The sequence below is a fragment of the Magnolia sinica genome, chromosome 10 (genome assembly GCF_029962835.1).
Source record: "Magnolia sinica isolate HGM2019 chromosome 10, MsV1, whole genome shotgun sequence".
NCBI lineage: Eukaryota > Viridiplantae > Streptophyta > Magnoliopsida > Magnoliales > Magnoliaceae > Magnolia > Magnolia sinica.
In genome coordinates, this window is record NC_080582.1 from 44,560,510 (window position 1) to 44,582,444 (window position 21,935).

Genomic DNA, 21,935 nt, shown 5'->3' on the forward strand with positions numbered 1-21,935 from the left:
GGCTTTGAGAGAATGAGATTGACATGCTCACACAAGGTTACATGTTTTCACGTCAGTTAATAGAATGCTTTAGGGACCATTCTGATGCTTCTCTTGAGAAATTTATTGTCTCTGAGAGAATGAGATTGACATGTTCATACAAGGTTATATGTTTTCACGTCATTTAATAGAAGTCATCGATATATGCAAGGAAACATCCCTGCTGGATGTTGACTCAATCTGCAAGTCGTCACTCACAAATTGAAGCCAGTGGCTTTCATTGCATTGGCAGGTGGGTAGCCAGTTTGACCTATGTTGTTTGAGCTATATATTCTGTTGCTAAATATAGAAACCTTAGCAGGGTAAGTGGCGATTCTGATGATGAAGTAAAGCAAGGAGTCTCTTTTCTCTGGGAAAGTAGGTTTTTCAGTGAGTTCATGTTTGCGTCAGATACTAATGTACGCATATCAGGACCCGACTATCGCAATCTGTTTAAAATCCTTTCGGGTTTAGAAACAGTCCATATGTGAATTATTGTATGCGAATCTGTTTGGATTCAGGTATACCAGCAGGTCCTATTTGGTTCAGTTTTGAGTAATATAATTCTGATGGGTTTTGGATCTGGAATCAGATCTAGAATCTTGTTTGGGTTCATAACAAAAATGCATTTTGTAAGGTTTTTAAATAATAATTATAATTTTTTGGAATAGCATTATATAGTAACTATAATTAAAAAAGGATAACACAAAAGAATATTTGACCCTGGTCCTACCTGAAATCTGGACCCAGATCTGACATAAATTGGAATGGGAGTTCATGCATGCACGGATCTTGGTACTCATTGACAGCCCGTAGGAAAGAAGCCTAATTTATATTCTAATAGCAGAATCAACAAGGTTCAAAAGTTAGATAGTCACCTCACGAAAGGAAATGCATGTATGTCTCTGTGAAACAAACCACAAGGCATATTGTAGGTGACTAGGTGTGCAACGTTGGATCAGTTCGCATGCAAATTTGCAGTGGAAGTTTCTGAGGGAAACATTGTCCAGGTCAGTTCTCATGGTGAGATAGACCAAAGAGAGAAGAATGGCAAGGATTGCAATGTTCATGCCTTGTTCACAGTATCTCTTCTATTGAGAAGGAGACAAAGCATTACGCTTTGATGCCAATAGCAGAAAGCTATCTACACAGTGAAGATGGAGTTTATGCCTCTGTACCACCTCCAACAAAGAGAAGAGCATGATAGGATTAGGTAAGGGACAGTTCGGATGTATAAAATTAGTCACTTTGTGAATTTTTCAGTTTATTAATCGTTACCTTCATGAAATTGTAACTTTACAATTTAACAACCTTTTTTCAGTTGCTTAGTGTCAAATTCATAATTTGTTGGGTTTTTTTTTTTGGCTGGTCTTATCAAATTTACCTTTTGAGAGGGTGTGGACGTCAATATCTCTCCTCCTTTAAGAATCACTTTCATGAAACTATCCAAACTGTCCAATCAATGGCCATCAATATTGACAGTCCATGTCAATTATTATAATATAAATGGCCCAATCATGGACATGAGCTGTCTATCATATGGGATGACATCGATTGGATGATCATAATCAACATATCAATGGCTTCCAAAATTTAAGGTAATAGCAACAAAATAATTCAAATGATTTATCTAGATGGCTCATCGTGATGTCCTATGAAATGAATGGTCCATGTTGATTGTAATTGAATAACTGAATGGTTCACCCATCATGTGGACTGCTCTTGGGTTGCCTCTTTCGTATATCTCCATCTATTAGCTGTCAATAAAGTGGATGGAAAAATCAAGTACAAAAAAGGGGTCAAACATTGATCCGGATCACTTGTCAAATTCTACCTTGAATTGGCAGTATCTCATAAGATTCACTTCTATCCTAAACATCCAATTGGTGGACAATAAAAGTGGAAGCCCAAATCAGTTAAAATGAAGTAGTCACATTAGTTGGACCATCCATAATGCGGGATCCACCTTGGATTACGCAAGAGAAATGATTTTATTCAAACAATCCAAACACCTAGTAAGTGATAAGTAACACATAGTTCTAATCAATTATGGTAAAAATGTTCAAGTGAGATCTGGACCAAGGTATTAAAAAATGGTTATGTAACAACCATTATGCAACGGTAACAGTGGGTGCTGTTATGCATTATGGGCTGTAATGTCTATTATGGGGAAAAAAAAAACCAGCCGGTATGGGTCCGTAACAGTCTGTTATGGGACCAATACAGGTTATATATATATATATATATATATATATATATATATATATATATATATATATATATATATATATATATATAAAAGAAAGAAAGAAGAAAGAAAGCCATAACAATCATTGCAGCCTATATCGTAATGGTAAGACGTGGCCAATGTTCGAAATATCGGTATCGCGTTATGTATCGCATCCTTGAGATACAGATATGTATCGGTTATCGCACGGTTTATATCGTTTGTATCGGGTAATTTATCACACTTTGTGGAAAACATGGGGAAACATTAGAAAAATGGTTGAATTTTTGAATGAAACTTCAAAAATTGTTAAAAAGAGCTTAATACATAATTTTAAATCATAACATGTAAAAAAGAAGCGCACATAATAGATTTCCTTTGTATAGGGTCCTAAGCTATGCATTCTTTGGCTGAATTAATGCGACTATATTCAAATTGCATGTATAACGTTCAAAGTGTATGTGATGATCATTTCATCAAATGCTCCTAAATACTTCAAAATTATTTTAAATTGATGCTGGTTGAAGGGACATTTTGAAAAGAAAATAAATTAATATTTTAATAATTTTTTATTGAAATTTATTTTAAATTTTCCAAAAATTGACAAGGACTTGACAAATTAGTAGATCAGCCCTCATACATGCTTAATTTCATGTTTGGAGTGCAATATTGCAAGAAATTGGGAAATTTTCAAATATTCTCCAAAACAGACTACCTACATTCAAATTTCGAAATTAGAGTGTATGTGATGATCATTTCATCAAATACTCCTAAATACTTTGAAATTAGTCTCAATTGACAGCTGGTTGAAAGAAAATTTCAAGAAAAACATGGAGATCGTGAAAAACCAACGGATATCGTAATCAAAGCGAACTCCATGATTTTTCATGCAAAACATGAAGAACCAAAGGATTTGTAACCATTTGACACTGATTTAACATAATTTCAACAAAAACAAGGATTAGAAATTGAAAATGCCCACCGGATCAAACGTGTGGGATATATCGGCACTACATGTGTGTTTCGTATCGCATAGGTGGGATACAAGACATATCGTGGGATATATCGGCCGATATTTAAAACATTGCACGTGGCCATTATGGCCACTGTTATCATTACCGAATACCTTGATCTAGACCGACTGTGACATTGACACCTCAAATCTCCATCTCTTATGAATTACTTTGGTCGAACGATCCTAACCATCTGATTGATGATAAATAACCAGAGGTTCATCTTATTGATGACAAGTAACCAGAAGTTTCAAGTTGATTCCAGTGATTAATTTAGATTGTCCACTATGGTAGCCACATCTTGGATTGCCCATGCCTGTCAAGAATTACATTGATTAAACAATCCCAATCATATGATCAATTCTAAGAAAATGAATGATCTATGTTGATGATGAAAAAGGCCTAGTCATTGATTAATATTGTTCAGTGTTCACAACTGTGGGACAAACCTTCGATCGCCCTTTTCTCTCGAGAATCACTTTGATGGGATGATATTATCATCTGATCAATGGCAAACTAAATGGGCAGTCTAGATTGGGTTATGGTGAAGGACCAAACAGTGTAATGCCCTGAAAATCGGGGGTCGAGTAAAAGTCCAACTCCCGAGTTCCAACACATCACTTATGCAACATATTTAATGATGATTAAATGTTGTCTGTATTAGTGCATAAAACATGAATAATATTTAGGCCAAAACAGCAATACATAATCCAGGGATAGTTGTAATACGCAAGCGGAAGACTTACTCAATTATGTATAGTGTTATAACACAATATAGGTCCCCAAAGTATGTATGCCTTGCCAGGTCAATAAATTACGTGTATGGTTTCAAGTTTCAAAATATCAAAATGTAACAGTCCACTACAAGTATAACCCTGAAGCCCTGACGATTCAGAACGGTCTACGATAACCTGCCTGAATACTGCATATATGAGAACGCCTCCTCATCATCCTCAAAGTCTGGCTCCGCCTCGCAGGCTATGCCATCATCTGAACCTACAACAAGGTCTGGTTGGTGTTTAAAACACCGTCCCGTAACGTGTGAGTGAGTGATCAACTCAGTGGAACAATAAAGTAAAGGTTAACATGTTATCAATTCAGTCAAGCAGTAATGATAAAACACTACAATCAAACATCCCTAGATACTCTGATTAATGCAGGAATGGTATGTATAAATGATGCATGCCCTCGCCTGCACTCCCTCAGCGATTTTCATCTAACGGTTGCGCATGTCAGTCACTTCCTCGTGCTCTCTACACATCGCCAAACGGCACATGCAATGTAGTGCATGAGTATGATTACCAAGTTCTTATTAGTCCTTTTCATACAGCAGGATTGGGAAGCTAAGGTACCTCCCTTATATCAATTCCCAAACAATGATCCATTCTAGGGTCGTCAGTCCTAGCAATTCTCATACGATATTGCGGTTCTAGGTCACTGCAAAGGGCTCGTCACCTTATCAGTGCAGGCCTAGTGTACTCTTGTTGCTACGTAAGGGCTCGTCGCCTCTACGCAGTCTTAGCGTACGCTCGAGGTCACTACAAAGGGCTCGTCACCTTATCAGTGTAGGCCGACAGCTCGAATACAGTGTCCCATACCACCGTATTCGGCTCACGAGACTGTGTTGCTCACTGGACACTACGGGGAGGCTCGTCACCCTAGCGTAGGCCGACAGCTCGACCACGGTGTCCCATACCACCATGTCCGGCTCATGAGTCTTAGTGGATCGAGGTACCAAGGTTAAAGGGGTTTTCACTGGTGAGTTTGGTACCTTAGATTCAAGCAGTAGCGTCCATACATGGTGAACATACATCAGGTCAATCGGGTTACTTGACGAGCTCGATTAGTACGAGGGCACGTTGAGTTGATTGACATGAAGTGCATAAGCACTCCGTGTGGCCTAACCACTGCCAACATCCCAAGTACGGCTCGGATTCATCGATTACGTCCTATGTGGTGAAATCAACCTCAGCCACCTATTCAATGCCTGTTATCGATTGCCTGGACTATTCTGTAGTCCCAAACAAATTCAACTATAACAGATAATCATACAAGCTAATCAGAACAGTAATGGATCAACAATTCCAATCATACAAGCATGTGAGCATTTGATGGATTTCAACTTAAACATGAATTCACACATATGCAGTGTCTAAGTAAAACAGACAAGGAATATAAGTTACATGGAGGAAATCATACACATCGTTAAGGTAGTTGAGAATCTCTTCTCAGTGCCCATATAAAGTACAATTTATTACACACTTGTTCATTCAGACATTTCTACAAACACTTAGACTACACATTCCAACATACATGACGTATGTTGGTGATAGCACGTCTTAGGGTAATTCCTTTCGCCAAGGGGTTGTTACACATACAACTAGCACAAACACACGACAATTAATCATGGCAAACACGTTCAAATTTCATACGTATACGATACTTTCTACATATACATGGAATACATTAAACTCAATATAGTTTATATATATCAGAAACGCGATACAAAATCGCATTTGGCATGTGAAATTGCACCCACATCAGTAATAAACCATTAACAGACATTGAAAGCCTTGAAAACCATAACCTATACGTTTATAGTCCGCACCTTTCGCCGGTAGACTCGTAGCGAACTCAGTTTTAAAAGTTAAGTCTTGTCTACGGCACCACAATAACCTATATCAGGGAATAGGTTAGCTATTTCATCTATTACAATAGTTAGAAACCCTAAAACAAGTTAGGGTTAGATTCTGTTACCTAAGTACGGAGTCGGAATCGCCTGTATAGCGATACAGGAATGGCGGTTGAGTGCGTAGAGTAGCGAGATCGAATCCCAGGAAGAATCTCCAACTCTCACTCTCACTTTCCCTCTTTTCCCTTCTCTTTTCTCTTCTCTCTCTCCTAGGGTTTTCTCAAATTCGTATGGGGTGAGAGAGAGAGGGTTTATGGTCCTTATATAGGCCCAGGTTTGATGGGAATGGCCCCAGGGCCAAGGTATACTTAGGTTATATCCAAATATGGTCTGTTCCGGTCCAACGGAGCACTTCTGGTGGCCCTTTTTCCACGTGCGGTCGGACTTAAGCTCTCTGACCATGGATCTAGGTCAAGCTAAGTTTTCGTTCCAATCGGATTTACAGATTAGCCGTGGCGGACCAGTTTCAGTTTAACGGTCACGGTCACTCGATCAGGGTCACAAGTACACCGACATGTATGGGACATTTCTCCTGATCCGAGGGTATATTTGGGTCAAATTCTGACGGTCTGAATTCTTATATTTGGCCCGTAAGCGACACGACTTAGATTACTTAAATTCGGATTTTATTTCTAAATATTTTCATGTTTCTCACACACTTTGCTCCAGGCTCAAGTTGTGCATTTCTAGACACAATTAAGACTTGATTTCCAAAGGGGTTGTCAAGTCCAGTAATGTGGTCATAACTGTATAGTTTTGCGGTTATCGGACTTTCGACGTGCGGTCCAGGTCTGATACGAAGTTTCAAGATGCTCCTGAGAGCAATTGGGTTTAAGGACGGATTCTAGATTTCAAGGTAATGTAGCGTCAATGATACTATACAGTTTGGGTCTTGCAGATCGTATTTAAAGTGATTAGTGCTAATTTCATAAACACTCTAGTTTAGCACTTGCTAACATTAACCTAATTTCTAAAGGTTTTGGTCCTGGGTAATTTCTGCCTGAGGTGGTACTCGGGTCCTTGTACGGATTTTTCCGAGACGTTACACATAGATTTCGAATATTTATCATGTGCCCCAACTTTGATTGTTAATATCTCTCAAGGAACCTTTTGATTGGCAAATCCTGATCATTGGATCAATGACCACTAAAACTTATACGCATCTATTATAAAGGTCCCATAACAATTTGCACTGGCCATCCTATGGACCTCATAGTTTTTTTGCTCATTGTTTTTCAAGAATCACTTTGATCTGGTGACTCTAAAAGACCCAAAATGTTTATAGTAAAAATTGGGTGATGAGCTCAAGACCTTTGTATTGACTGGAATTGGTCAATTCATTGAGGAATTTGATCGTTTTCTTTTTCTGTTCCAAATCTTACACTACGTGAATTAGGCCCCTTTTACTAACCGCCTACGTCATGAATTTGTTAAGAAATGCATGCCAAATGCTTCAACTGCATGCTTCATGATTTAGGCAATTAAGAATTCCCAAATTCATTGATAAAAGAAATTTTCCAAATTCATGAATTAGATGTCTATCCAAACAACTGGTAATTGACTCATGATGCGCACATCAACTAATAGGTAGCATGAGTAAGTTCATTAAGCTGCAGAATTATAAAGTAATTTAGTGTTTCCTATCTAGTAATTGACTTTACATAAGGGAATTCGTCGTCATCATCATCGAAGCCTTATCCCAAAATTGGGGTCAGCTACTTCGGGAAACGGAATTCAAGTTCTAAAAAATGTTTATCATGTTCCTTGACCAAAGACATATTTAGTGCCAGTGTCAAAAGTTATGGTTATTGGTTCGTCTTCTTTAGACCTTCAAATGTTAAGGTCCTGGTAGACACTGATTTTCTTGAGCATGTAATCATGGAAGGAATTTGAATCTTTTGTATGTATCTGTACCTTACAACATTATCATAAGCCTTATCTCAACTGCCTTTACAACAAATATTGTAAAAAAACCTCTTCATCAGGAGTGGACAGATCTTTGTTGTGCATAAAATAATGACCATATACCAGGGTGTCCCGTGTCCGTTACGATACGGCCGTATCGGCCAATACGTATCGGTAACGACAGTGGCCGTTACGCGATATGGGGCGTAACGGGGCACCCCCCGATTCTGTAGCTGTAACGGCCGTTACTGCCCCGTAACGGTCAGGGCGTAACAGTAAAAAAACGGCCATTTTTTTTTTTTTTTAAACTTTTTAAGGTCTGTTTTTTTTACTTTTTTTGAAACTTTTTTCTTCCAAACTCTTCCTAAATCATTCTATTGCTATTTTCGACCACTCTTAGCTTGATATTACAGATAAAAACAACTTATATTAAAGATTTGCTTGATTCAAAGCTCCGTGGGCTATTTTTCAGAAATTTCTCAAAAATAGGTATTTATATTTTGTATTCAATATTTTGCTGTTTGAATGGTAGAATATGATGTGTTAATCATAATAGAAGATATTAATGTCCATATTACAGATTGTTGTTGTCATTTTATATTTTTTTTATAATTTTTTTCTATTTACGCACTATTTTAGGCCTTTTTTTTTTTAAATTCGAAAAATTATTTTTTATTGAATGTTTTGCTGTTTTAATGGTAGAATATTATGTGTTAATCATAATGGAACATATTAATGTCCATTTTACAGTTTGTTGTTGTCATTTTATATTTTTTTTATAATTTTTTTCTATTTACGCACAATTTTCGGCCCTTTTTTTTTTTAAATTCGAAAAATCATTTTTATTCAATGTTTTGCTGTTTTAATGGTAGAATATGATGTGTTAATCATAGTAGAAGATATTAATGTGCATTTTACAGATTGTTGTTGTCATTTTATATTTTTTTTATAATTTTTTTTGCGCACTATTTTCGACCCTTTTTTTAAAAAAAAAAATCGAAAAATCATTTTTTATTGAATGTTTTGCTGTTTTAATGGTAGAATATGATGTGTTAATCATAGTAGAACATGTTAATGTCCATTTTACAGATTGTTGTTGTCATTTTATATTTTATTTTTTTATAATTTTTTCTATTTACGCAGTATTTTCGGCCCTTTTTTTTTAAAAAAAAATTTGAATATATTACACATGTAAGATATTTTCATATTACATTCATTCTAATATATCTATCATTGACCGTAGATTGTTAGAAAATTAAATATATGAGTTTTGCAGTCAAATTCTGGTTGTCTAGTTCATAAATTCATCAGACAATCCAACACAACTTCTCACCAAAGAGTGGACCGTTACACTACCATAAACATGTTCCAATTTATAAATGAATGTATATTTGGAATGCTTAGAATATTCCAGATTTAATCCATATTTTTTCATATTTTTTGGCAAAAAAAAAATTGTACCGTTATGGGCTGTTACCCCCCTGTATCGCCGTTAGACCCCCTGTATCCGTATCGGTATCAGAGGGCACCGTTACGCCAACCGATACCGATACGGGATACCTTGCCATATACTAGCGATGGTGAAGAAGTAAATGGTTCATGGTGTACCATTCCTAGTAACATGAGATGGGGCATTTTGTGCTAGATCTGTTTGGTAAAACATGCAAGTTACCAATCAGAGAGTGGGAGGCACAACTGTTGAGATTGCTTGAACTTATTCTTTTTGATGTCTTTAGGAGAGTGTCTTCTCCCCCATGACTACTGATATATGTTTCGGTGCATCCCTTGATGGATGAATCAGAAGTATTCTGCAAGTTCGAGCAAATATCTTGTTGGGGAATGATTCAATCAAAGAAGAAATTTGTTGCGATCACGCAACGTGGTCAGTCTAAATGGTGAGGATGCACCAGATCTTTCTAGCTCACAAAATAATGGCTCAAGATCATGCAATGGTAGTACTTAGAAATCATGGAAAGCTGCGGAATCACGTATTCACAGCAATTCCTAAGACAACGCACTATCTCCAGCTACACCAGTCAAGCTCTACATCCCATCATTGCATAAAGGATCACATGTTGGCACCAGTTGCTCATAAGAGAAACATATGGAAACTGAGTATCCCATTGAAAACACACATGATATCCACAAATTGTCTGTCTCAGAATGGTGATCATAAAAATTCCTTCTTGGCCACAAATCACAACATTGACATGGTCATGTATCTTATAACAATGTTCTCGTTCCTTTTTTTTTTTCTTCTTATTTTTTTCCCCCCTCTTTACTTTTTTAAGATTAACAGGAAAGTTTATTAAAAGGAAATGAGAGAAGAAGAAAAGAGTTCCCCAACAAAGAGGAAACGTCTATCATTGTGCATTTTTCAAAATATTGTCTACATCATGTGCCTCTCTATTATGATATACCTAGTTTCTATTTAAGTTACAAACGTGGATAAGAAATCTGTGTGCTTAATATGGGAGTTGAGTTTGGCAACAGCAAGGATTGGATATGGGGGTTCCATTAAACCTGAAAATTTTCAGGGTATGGATATGACAAAGATTGGTTAAAAATCTTTTTATAATCATCTTAAAATATTTCTTTAACAATATCACAGACTGGGCCAATAGCCCTGCTATTACACTGAATCTAAAATATATAGCTAGCAGGTCTAGAATTTAAACTTGACGAGTCATGACTTTGTCTTAAGGTAGTGGGATTTCATGTCCTTATCCTGGTATTTCTAGAGGGTCTAAGTGTCATATAAGGAAACTATTATGTGTGATATTCCACTTTTGCATGAGTGTTGTGCCGGGGGGGGGGGGGGGGGTGTTCTCATAAAGGGACAATTATGTGCGGTATTCCACTTTTGCATCTGCGTGTGCATGTGGATAATGGTGCTTTTAGAGCTTTATGTGGGTGTGTGTCAGGATAATGGTGCGTTTAGAGCTTAGATTTGGAACTCATCTCATGTTCTTGTGGTGGCTTCCCAGCTGATGCAGTCATGTCAGGATGGATGATGTTCTTCATCTCAGATTATTTGGAATTTGTGTAGCACATTTTGGATGGTCTTTACAGTGTTGAATGCATATCCAGATTAGAAACATGCATTCTCAGATCTTTCTACAAAGCTTCTAATATCATCAGAATCAGAGCAAGAAAGAGAGCGAGCGAGCCAAAGAGAGGGGGAGGGAGGTAGACACCTGTAACACTTCCATAAACATTATTCTCTGTTTGTGATGTGCTTTAAGTTGCTAGAAGAAATAAGTGGACTTGTTATTTTCAGGTAGCATGATGTCTGTGTGGCCAGCTTTCTTCCTAGTATTTGATTTTGTTTGCCTTTCTCGTTCCATGGGATCATATCTCCTGATAGACTCTACACTGGACAAATGATGAAAAAATAATGAAATTGTCTCCCCTGTGCAGGGTGAAAATCAAGCAATTCGTGCAAGTGCAATGTCATTGCAAGTCTGTCCAGATACTCTAACCTTTGGAGGAAATGGTGGTCCTCGTGTTGAGAGTGCTTGCCATGTTTGTGATGCCCGGTCTGATCACAGGTGTAGGACTGATGAGGAATGTGGTGTTGATGCTAGCACTTGTAGGCAAAGAACTTGCAGTGTTGCTGGATACTGTGGATTGTGGTATTTCATTTCATCACTCTAAAATCTGTTCTGTGCTATGACAATCCATTCTTTTTAGCTACACACGGGATAAAAGCCCAAAATCCTATCATACAACACTAGATACTTGATTCTGCACATTCCAACCCGAGATATGAAACATTGTATTCATATTTATTTGGTAGATCCCCTTGGAAAACAGTATCTGTTTTGCATGTGCGCGTTACGCTTAAGAAATTATCTTTATCAGCGCAGTTCGATTTCATAATTATTTATCAGTTTTGGTATTGATGGGTTACTATCTTTTACTGTAACACAAATTTCATCACTTAACATTTTTTTCCATGGTGGGTGGGTTTTGGAATGTTGATATTTTAGGTGAGTCCAGCAATGAGTAAACAAGCCACGGTACCAATGTAGCTCCAAAAAAACTAACCTCCCTGGAACACCAAGACTAATGCAAAATTGCTGGCAGCTCCACGCTGGATTCTGGATGTGGCAGGCAACCATATGTATCTGGAAGGGAATGGTGTGGCGGACAGACTATCCACCTTCTACCTTTCATTGAATGGACTACCACTCCACCTGACTGGTATGTAACTATTCTGTCATCGCCATCGTGACAAATATCACCGAAATTTTGAAAGTCTTATGCAGAAAATTCATCAAATGATATGTTATGTGAGATTTTCAAACTATCACTTTTTTTTTCTTTTTTTTTTTTTGCAAAATTACTGCAATTTTAACAAAATAAATATTGAAATTTTTAAATAAATTAATTCTTACCCATGATTTGAAGAGATTTTTACCACACAATTCCTCAGGAGTTCTCATTTTGCCAAATAATGCCACCCCTCCCTCCCCCTCCCCCGAAATCAAAATTACTGAGCAGTGCTTTTTTACCAAAGAACATACCAAAATGCCCTTGATTTTATTTTCTTTAAAAAAGTAAAAGTTGAGAAAGGTGGGGGCCACAATGGCATGTGTATAGCTTCCAACATGTTCCACATATACATAGCACCATGAATGATCAGATGAACCAAAAATCTGGCTGTTTAAATCATTAGATGAGCTACACATGAATTTGGATATTTTTGGGTAGTGTAAACTTGGTTTTTATGTTGTGGCCCATGTTTCGATTATCTAGATTTTTGGTTCATCTGATTATAATAGTTAGTTACATTTATTGAGCGAGATGTCGTTCACATACCAAGTTAGCCCCGCAATTCTCGACTTTTCCTCTTTGTAAAGAAAAAAAAAGAAAAAAGAAGGGTTGTTTGGTCCTAAAGTATGGTTAGAATCATCAAACCAAAGTGGTACTTTGCAATTATAAGCTATTCAAAGTGGGGATCTATTGGATGGATGGTTCAAGATGATGATTGAACCTATTTTGTTTTTCTGCTCAATCTTGATAGTCCATTTTCCATGTATCGATTGGATGGTTATAATCATCCGATTGGCATGATTTTTTGTAACGTGGTTTGTGCCTAGATTTTTGGGAGAATGGGTGGTCCATATTGATGATTGACATCCCACGTGTTGCTTAAAAAGCTCAGGGCATGTTGCCAGTGTCCCTGTGAAGGTGGGGATATTAGCAAAATGAAATGTAAGAAAGTAAACTGAAGAGAAGTATTGGAAAATACAGATGACTAAAACTAGAAATCCCCAAAAATTCGAAAGTCCCACATTTTCAAGTCAAGTCACCCAGTGGCTAGTGTCCCTAGTAGATTCACCAATTTGTTGATATGCATATGGAGGGGCTCCCCACTTTTCTTCTTTGTGATGGTGGTGGGTAGTGACTTGCAAATAATATGATTGGCTTGGAATCGCCACTTGCCGATGGACTAGGAATCTATGGTTAGCTAGATACTGTAGAATCATAATGAGCTAGGGAGTCGAGGACTCCCATATTTGAATGACTCTTGCAGTTCGCAATCGCAGATTCCGAGAAAAGGGCCTCAATGATGGAAAATGAAAGAATTAGGCACCATTTTCCGCCCACACAAGTATGTGGTCTTATACTTTGTGAGGTTTAGGAATTTGAGCCGTGCCAAGCTCGACTCGGATCGACTCGTGTACACCTCTACGTGACAGTATCTCACGGGCTGTTGGCATGGTAATTTCTATAATTTGGTAGAAAATCAAGAGTAAGCCAGCGAAAATCCAATTTCTCTGTGAGGTTTAGGAATTTTTGAAGATTTTAATATCTTAAGAGTTATCGTTCAACTCAGCTACAGAGAAGATCTGAAAATGAGAAGGATTATTGCTCAACTATAGCCATAGCCAAAGAGACGGTTATTGTTCGACCTCTGTTTTGAACCAAGGAGTCAGTTATTGCATAAAAGGTGGAAAAAATCGATTCCTGAATCTTGTTATTTCAGGATTTGATTGCTGGGCAAGATAGAACATACATTGGGAAATAGATAAAAAGGAAAATGCAGTGAAGAATGTATAAGAAGGGAGATGTTGCAGCGTAAATAAAGTATAAGGTTATAGGAGAACTAACACAGGGTGATTGTGCACTAAGAAGACGTGAGAGGGAAAAGAAAAGACCCGAATTGATTGGATATTTTAAATCCTGACTTTACTCCATTAAATCTGAGTTGCTAGGAAGACTCAGATTACTTGGATTTTAGGTTTGGATGGCTTGGATTGTTGGGACGTAGGGCTTAGATAGCTTGGATATATATAGATGGTTTGGATGATCATCTCAACCCGCCTTAGGATATTCGTGGTGTAGAGAAATGAAGGGGAATGGGGTATTTATAGATGACCCGAATTGCATTTTAATAAATAGTGGGAGTTTGAAAGGCAAAATGCCATGTCATATATTCTGATTTGCTGTTGGAACCCCTTGAGAACACGTGACAGTAGGGCTGTACACAAACTGAGTTAGCTTAGCTCACTTGACTCGACTCAAAAAAGCTCGATTCGACTTGGTTCAAAACTGAGTTCGAGCCGAGTGGAGCTGATTTTTTGAGCTCGAAGAAATTTCAAACAGAGTTCGAGCTTGCCCGAGCTCGACTCGACTCAGATCAAACCCAACTCAAATCGAACTCGGACTAGTTCGGTGACTCGGTTACTTTGATATTGATGCTGCTCACCAAGTGTTTGATGAAATGACTCAACGAAGTGTCGGCTGGTGGCAAGGAAGGTATGTTTCATCAAACAAATGCCCATTTTTCTTGATTTTGATGTTGCCTACAAGGTATTTGATGAAATACTTGTAAAACCGCTGCTGGTGTTTTACATACAGTGAGAATTTGAAGATGTAGCTGTCCATGTGTTTGTGAAAATGCTGCATGGGCGAAGTCGGCTTGAACTGGCCCGAGCTGCCTGACCGAACTGAGCTGAGCTGACTTCGAGCTAAGGTCAGCTAGTGGCCGAGCCGAGTCGAGCCGTGCCAAGCTCGACTCGGATCGACTCGTGTACACCTCTACGTGACAGTATCTCATGGGCTGTTGGCATAGTAATTTCTATAATTTGGTGGAAAATCAAGAGTAAGCCAGCGAAAATCCAATTTCTGCCAAAGGTTTTTGCCTTGGGTTTCATCAACAACACTTCGGTCGACTACCTTGGGTCAAAAGGAAGTGGTGGAAATTGAATCTCTGCTACTTTGCTGGACCTGAAATTCGAGACTGGTTCACCAATGCCTAGAGCACAAACCACGGTTGGGGAAAAAAAAAAAAGAAGAGTTTTTGCCTGCATAAAGAGGTTTTGGCCCTAATTTGGTGTTTAAATGGTTCTAATGAAGCTTGGATCGGTTTGGATTTGGTTGGAAAATTTTTTGGTGGATTTTTGGACTTGAAAGTGTTTCTATAGATTTTGATAGTGTTTTTAATAAGGTGTCAGGATGCATGGTCGATTGTAAGGTTTGTGGATTCGGGTTCTAAGATTTTAGGGTTTTCAGTTTGATAGGATGGATGATGGTAAACTGATTTTGCATGGTGGGCGACCTATTGGATCTGGTCTATATCAACTTACGTGTTAGCCGATCATCAGCTGCTCGATATCAACTTACGTGTTGGGCAATCATCAGCGGCATTTAGTAAATACTGAAGAGATGAATCCTTATAAAATTATTAAAATTAAGTGGACCTGATCTTTTGATCAGACTTCAACTGGGTCCAAGTTGATGGAGTGGACCTGAACTTACCTTTGGTGAACCTAATTTTAACGGCTGAGATTCAAACACATCATCTAATTACTTAATAGGGGATGTGGATTTCCTGCTAAAGCCTTTCCCATGAACTTCGGGTGGGGCCCACCGAGATGTTTGTGAAGAATCTACCGGTCCATCCATTTTGAGAGCCCATTTTTGGACATGTGATCACACGAGAGGGAAAACTGGGGAAAGAAATACCTACAGTTGAAACCTTCCTGGGCTCCACATTGGTGTTGAATATGCCATTCAAACTGTTTATAATGTCATTATCACTGGGATGATGTGAAAATACCCAAAAAAAAAAAAATTCTTGAAACAAAAATTTTATGGCCACAAGAATGTTTCAACGATTCACACTGAAGTGGGCCGAAAATTTGATGACTGAACTTTCACAGTTGAAATATTCGTGGGGCCACAGACATTTTGAATTAGTGTACCATTTGTATTTTAAGTTATCCCAGGAGGAATGACGTTATGATTGGTACGGATGGCATGTAAAAATCATCCTCGACCTCATGGTGGTTTCAACCATAGGAATTTCTTTACCCACCTTTTCCTATAGTGTGCCCACTTGAGTCTTTGATCCTTACATGTTCTAAATGTGCTCGCAAAACGGATGGACGGTAGATTTCTCACAAACATCACTGTCCGGATTTCCTACTGAAGCCTTTCTCAGAAGTCCTGCGCAGGGATGCTGGGTGGGGCTCACAGAGATGTTTGTGAGAAATCCACCCAGTTCATTTGTTTTCGAGAGTTCATTTTAAGACATACAACGAAAAATGATATAAAATGATCTGTATCCAAAACTTAAGTGGATCACACGAGAGTAAATAGTGGGGATTCAGTGTGAATCGTTGAAACATTCTTGCGGGCATAAAAAATTGTGTCGAGCAAATTTTTTTTTTGGTATATTCACTTCATCCCAGTGGTAAGAACTTATAAACGGTTTGAATGGCAAATAAACATTAAGGTGGAGCCCAGTGAGGTTTCAACTGTAGGAATTTCTTATCCTAATTTCTCCCCTTGTGTGACCCACTTTAGTGTTGGATCCAACTCATTTTTGGTCGCATGTCTTAAAATGAGCTTTCAAAACGGATGGACGGGGAGGATTTCTCACAGACATCTGAAATGCTTTAACAGAAAATCCGTGTCCTACGTGAGATGTTTGTGAGAAATCCAACCTGTCCATCCATTTTTCGAGATCATTTGATGATATGTCACTGAAAATAAATTGGATCCAAAACTCATATGGGCCACACGAGAGGAAACAGTGGGGATTTAGTGTCCACCGTTGAAACATTAATATGGCCACATAAGTTTTGTATCGGTCAACTTTTTTGGTTTTTTCACTTCATCTCAGTGAAAATGACCTTATAAACGGTTTGGATGGCATATAAACATCAAGGTGGAGCTTAGGAAGGTTTAAACGGTAGGCATTCCTTTCCCACTGTTTCATATCGTATGGACCACTTGAGTTTTGGATCTTCCTCATTTTTGGTTAAATGTTATATAATGTGCTCGAAAAATGGATGGACGAGTTGGATTTATCATGAACATTAGGGTGGACCCCACCTTGCATCCCAGCGCAGGAGCTTCCTTTGGCAGGAAATTCCTCTGCGAAGGACCTAGAACAATCAAAATCGGGTGGGATCCTTTGCGGTACTGATTGACAGCCTAGGCCACTGACGTGAGCGCAGACACAACAAAGTACACGAATCCAAGCATTAGAGGGCAGGGCTACTCTGTTGCGAGAGCTTATTACTTACTGAGTAAACTCTGTGGTGCCCACAGCTGATATTTGTCTTATCCAAGCTGTTCATCCATTTTAACAGCTAATTTTAGAGGATGAGTTCATAATTGAAGCACATCCAACATTCAAGTGGACCACACCGCAGGAAACAGTTGGGATAATGACGTCGTCCACCGTTGAAACCTTCTAAGTACCCACAGTGATGTTTATATGTCATCCATCCAAACTGTTCATAAGGTCACACAGCTATGGATGAATGGAAAACACAAATATAAGCTTTGATCCAAAACTTCTGTAGCCCTTATAGAAATGTTCAACTGTAGGCATTCAATTTCCATTGTTTCCTATGATGTGGTCAACTTGAGGTTTGGATATGCTTCAATTCTGGGCTCATGTCCTCAAATGATCTGGAAAAACGGATGGACAGTATGAATAGGACACAAATATGACAGTGGGCCCCATAGGTTTTACTCAGCATGCGTACGTGCTCATGTTGCGCGACGCAACCGTACTTTCCCATTACGTGCTCTGGACCTTTCCATGAGGTAGACCAATTTTAGCTCAGGAAATGGCTGGAAAATCAACAGGTCAGCCATACGTGTTGCTTAAACGTAGGTCCAGTGGTCAGTGTCGTTAACCATGCATTTAACATAGACAAGTAGCCAACACGATGCTCTAATCAACGGACGCGGATTAGCTACTGACAGGTTGAGTAGCGAGACCGCTACTGAAGTCACGTCACCAAGTTCTGTGGGTCCCACCATGATGTATGTGTTATATCCACACCGTCCATCCATTTCAAGAGATCATTTCAGGGCATGAGTCAAAAAACGAGTCAGAGATAAAAAGCTGTAGTGGACCCCACTACAGAAAATAGTGGAGATAGTGACATGCACCATTGAAACCTTCCTAAGGTCCACCGTGATGTTTATTTGAGATCCAACCTGTTCATAAGTTAAAAAAGACATTAAAGAAAGGGAAAACACAAATATCAGCTTTATCGAAAACTTTTGTGGCCCTTAGAAGTTTTTAATGGTGGGCATCACTCTCTCCGCTGTTTTCTGTGGTGGGGTCCATTGGAGCTTTTAATCTGAGTCATTCTCTGGATCATGCCATAAAATGTCCTCTCCAAATGGATGGACAGTGTGGATACAAAATATACATCATGGTGGGACTCACAGAACTTGGTGACGTCGCTTAAGTATTGAGTCTTGCTACTCAACCTATCAGTAGCTAATCCGTGCCCCTAACCAACCTATTAGCTCATTTGTCACACAATTGGTGGGGCCTGCTGCCACGTGTGATATGTGTGGGCATGCTAGAACCGGTTGTGCAGCTCAATTCCAACCGAACAACTAATGCCAAGCGCCAAGATAGGTAGATATGTCAGACTTAACCACTTAATCGTATTTGACCGAGATATGAGAAGAATGGTCACTTATTATTTAGCCACTCGTAAGATGTTGTTTAAGATAATCAGGTGATTATCAGAGAGTAGGATTTATCTTTCAAAAAATGAGTTGCATGTTGCCTTTTATATGAAAGGACTTTCATATACAAAAGCAAACAAAAATAAAACACTTATCGTCAATTGCAAGGAGTAACTGCAGTGCACCTTTTTGAAAGAACTGCTTGTATTACTATAGAGATTGTCCAGCATAGGAGCATATACTTATGTTACTGCTACTTCTAATGTAGGATTAAGCTATGCTAAGAAATGTAAAAGATAGATTATGTTAAGAAACATAAATGATAATAATTGGGAGATTTGATTTGTTTGATTGGGTTGGTATGAGATGACTGCTTCGTTAATCTCCTTTATTGTTTATATACTTCTTCCAAATAGCTGTCTAGATACTTCTTCCCACGTTCAATCGGTTACAACAACTATTTCAATACCACTCCGGCCTTCTAGACTCTTCTTTGATACCTGTCCTGGTAACCGTTCCTCACTTAACCATGTTCCATCTTTCACTACTCGACTACATTCCGTCTTCAGATGACATGTATTATCCAACCAGCGCCAGCTATTATTTTCGTAACACGCACCCTAAATATCTTCAAAGATCTTAGGTGTGCTATATACTTCTCGTACAATGACATGTGTCCTTTTCTAATTGGTTCTTCTAGGAATAGTAAAAAAAATATGGTACAACATTACCCCTACATCGCTTTGCCTTTGGGCAGAAAGGTGAAAGCACTGGTGGTCTGTTGCTTAATGCAATAAATGTGATCGGCCTTTCCTTCCACATGTCAGGTCCCTATTGACTCTGCTCGGTCGAGATGAAAACCAAAATGATGGTTTTACTATTCTCATGGTTGTTATTGTGACACATAGAAAATGATCAAATCGTACGAGGAGTCATGATTATCCTTTCATGAATGTGCATGTTCCTGAATGATATGTCTGCGTTTTTTAATTCATTTTGATTTTTTCATGCATCTTGTTCCCATATCCCTTTCTTTTTCTTCCAAAATCCCTATAACCACCATGACTGCTTTTTTATTCTTTGCTTTCTTGACACTCCATTAGGAACATTTCATCAGAGAATTGGACAATCTATCTTCCAACATCATAGAAGATATCATCTTCGACATCCCAGCGATAAAAGTAGAACATATCGTTCACTTGGACCAACCTTCCATCCTGAAATTACTCATCAAGAGATTCCAACGATAGACCAGTTCTTTCCAGGATGTCCAGGTGAAAAACTATTACTACAATCCAACCTTTTAGATCCCGCGTAGCCCAGAAACATGCTGATACATGGAGATAAGCCAACATTTATGAATGCATCAGGCTATTTCTTATTGAATTTCTAGCATACAAATCTCTCTTTACTGTCACTTCGACATTTTGGAGCCCATCGACTAATACCTTTCACTTTGGATGCAGTCTTATAAGTCTAACGATCATTGATGTCTATGTCTTCACTCATCTTCTTCCTTAGTGAAGCAATCTTCTCAAGTTTTGCCCAAGACGACAACCATTACTTCGACCTTCTAGACAAAAATGGAAGAGCTTACTCCACTTTCATGCTTATTCAGAGACATAATTACATTAAAGTCAATGATAAGGAACACGCAACATTCCCATTGATGTGGATTTGTCATTATTTACTCTGCGTGAATGCCGTAAAATCATGAAAGAGTATGTTCATCTGACCAAGGCGCTAGCTCAAGGATGACAACTAGCTCTCGCTCCGTTTGTACTCGGTCATTTGTATCGTGACATGTATGAAACAACAACCAAAGGTTTTTACACAACAAGGGACCTCATGGCTTCTCCAAATGTGTGTGTGAATATTTTCATTCCTTTACTCGTAACCCTTCTACTCCTTCCAATCTCCATTCTTCCTATGGCCAGCGCAATATCCTTTATCCTAGGATCATCTGCATGTTTGTAGAATTCATAAACTTCTTCTTCTCTCTTCATAACAATAAATCTAATCATTCTTTCTATCCCTTCCAGAACAAAGGTTTCGACCCTACCTGGTTCACCAAAAAGGACTGTGAGCTGGTCGACATTGTCACAGCCAAGAACAGAGATTAAGCCTGGAAAGTTACCTCATTTGCAGAGATCTCTCTTATTGTTGCACCGTGAAAACTGATGTCAATGCCAAGGTAGGGTTTAAGCAATACTGTACCAATCTTCTTGTTGGTCAATTCGGCTTAACTCAATGCATTCCTTACCTTTTTCCTCACAAAACTCCCAATCAACCTCCCCATTAAAGCTCGATTGTGGAGTCGGTCGACCTTTATCACACTCTTCACAACAATTTTTAGATAATTTACGCCACTTTTAAATCGCCTATCTTCCAAAGTTGTCTGTAATGCCCTGAGTTCCAACGCATCACTTATGCAACATAGATAATGATGATTAAATGTTGTCTGTATTAGTGCATTAAACATGAATAAGATTACACCAAATCAGCATATCATACTCTAGAGACGATTTGATTACGTAAGCGAAAGACTGTGTTAGATATATAAAGCATATAAGTGGTTATAAGTCCCCAGAGTTTGAACATGATACTAGGTTAAATAATTACATGTATAGTTCCAAAATATACAAAATGACAAGTAGATTGTTCAACTAATTCGTATCCCTGTATCCCCGTCGACGCAACTCCAGGTCTATATAGACCTGTCAGAGAGTTGCATGAAGGAGAACTCCTCCTCATTGTCGTAGAAGGCCGGCTCCAACTCGTAAGCCTCGCCATCATCTAAAACTACAATAGAGTCTGGTTGATGTTTTAAAACACCGTCCTAGAGTGAGAGCGAGTGATCAACTCAATGGAGCTATAAGGCAAAGGTTAACATGTTATCAATTCAGATAAGCAGTAATGATAAAGCAGTATAACAATCATGTCCTAAGTACTCTTGTTAATGCAAGGATGATATGTATTAATGATGCATGCCCTCGCCTGCACTCCCTCTGCGACATCATTTCACGGTCGCGCATGCTAAACTCCCACTATGCTCAACTCCCACGCCAAAGGCACATGCAATGCGGTGCATGGTCGTGTTAGCTAAGTTCTTAATTAGACC

At 38.5% G+C, this 21,935-nt stretch overlaps 1 protein-coding gene across 5 annotated transcripts in view; it reads left to right on the forward strand.

The window, feature by feature from the left end:
• LOC131258340 (alpha-mannosidase I MNS5) overlaps positions 1-21,935 on the forward strand; it is a 173,891-nt gene that overhangs the window by 134,697 nt on the left and 17,259 nt on the right. For 3 of the 5 annotated variants that reach the window (XM_058259593.1, XM_058259596.1, XM_058259597.1), the window contains one exon: positions 11,276-11,747. In XM_058259593.1, the coding sequence (XP_058115576.1) occupies positions 11,276-11,512 (237 nt within the window). In that variant the 3' untranslated portion in view covers positions 11,513-11,747. Of the gene's footprint in view, positions 1-11,275; positions 11,748-11,847; positions 12,245-21,935 lie in introns of those variants that run through there. The other 2 variants (XR_009178064.1, XM_058259594.1) reach the window with 2 other exon arrangements.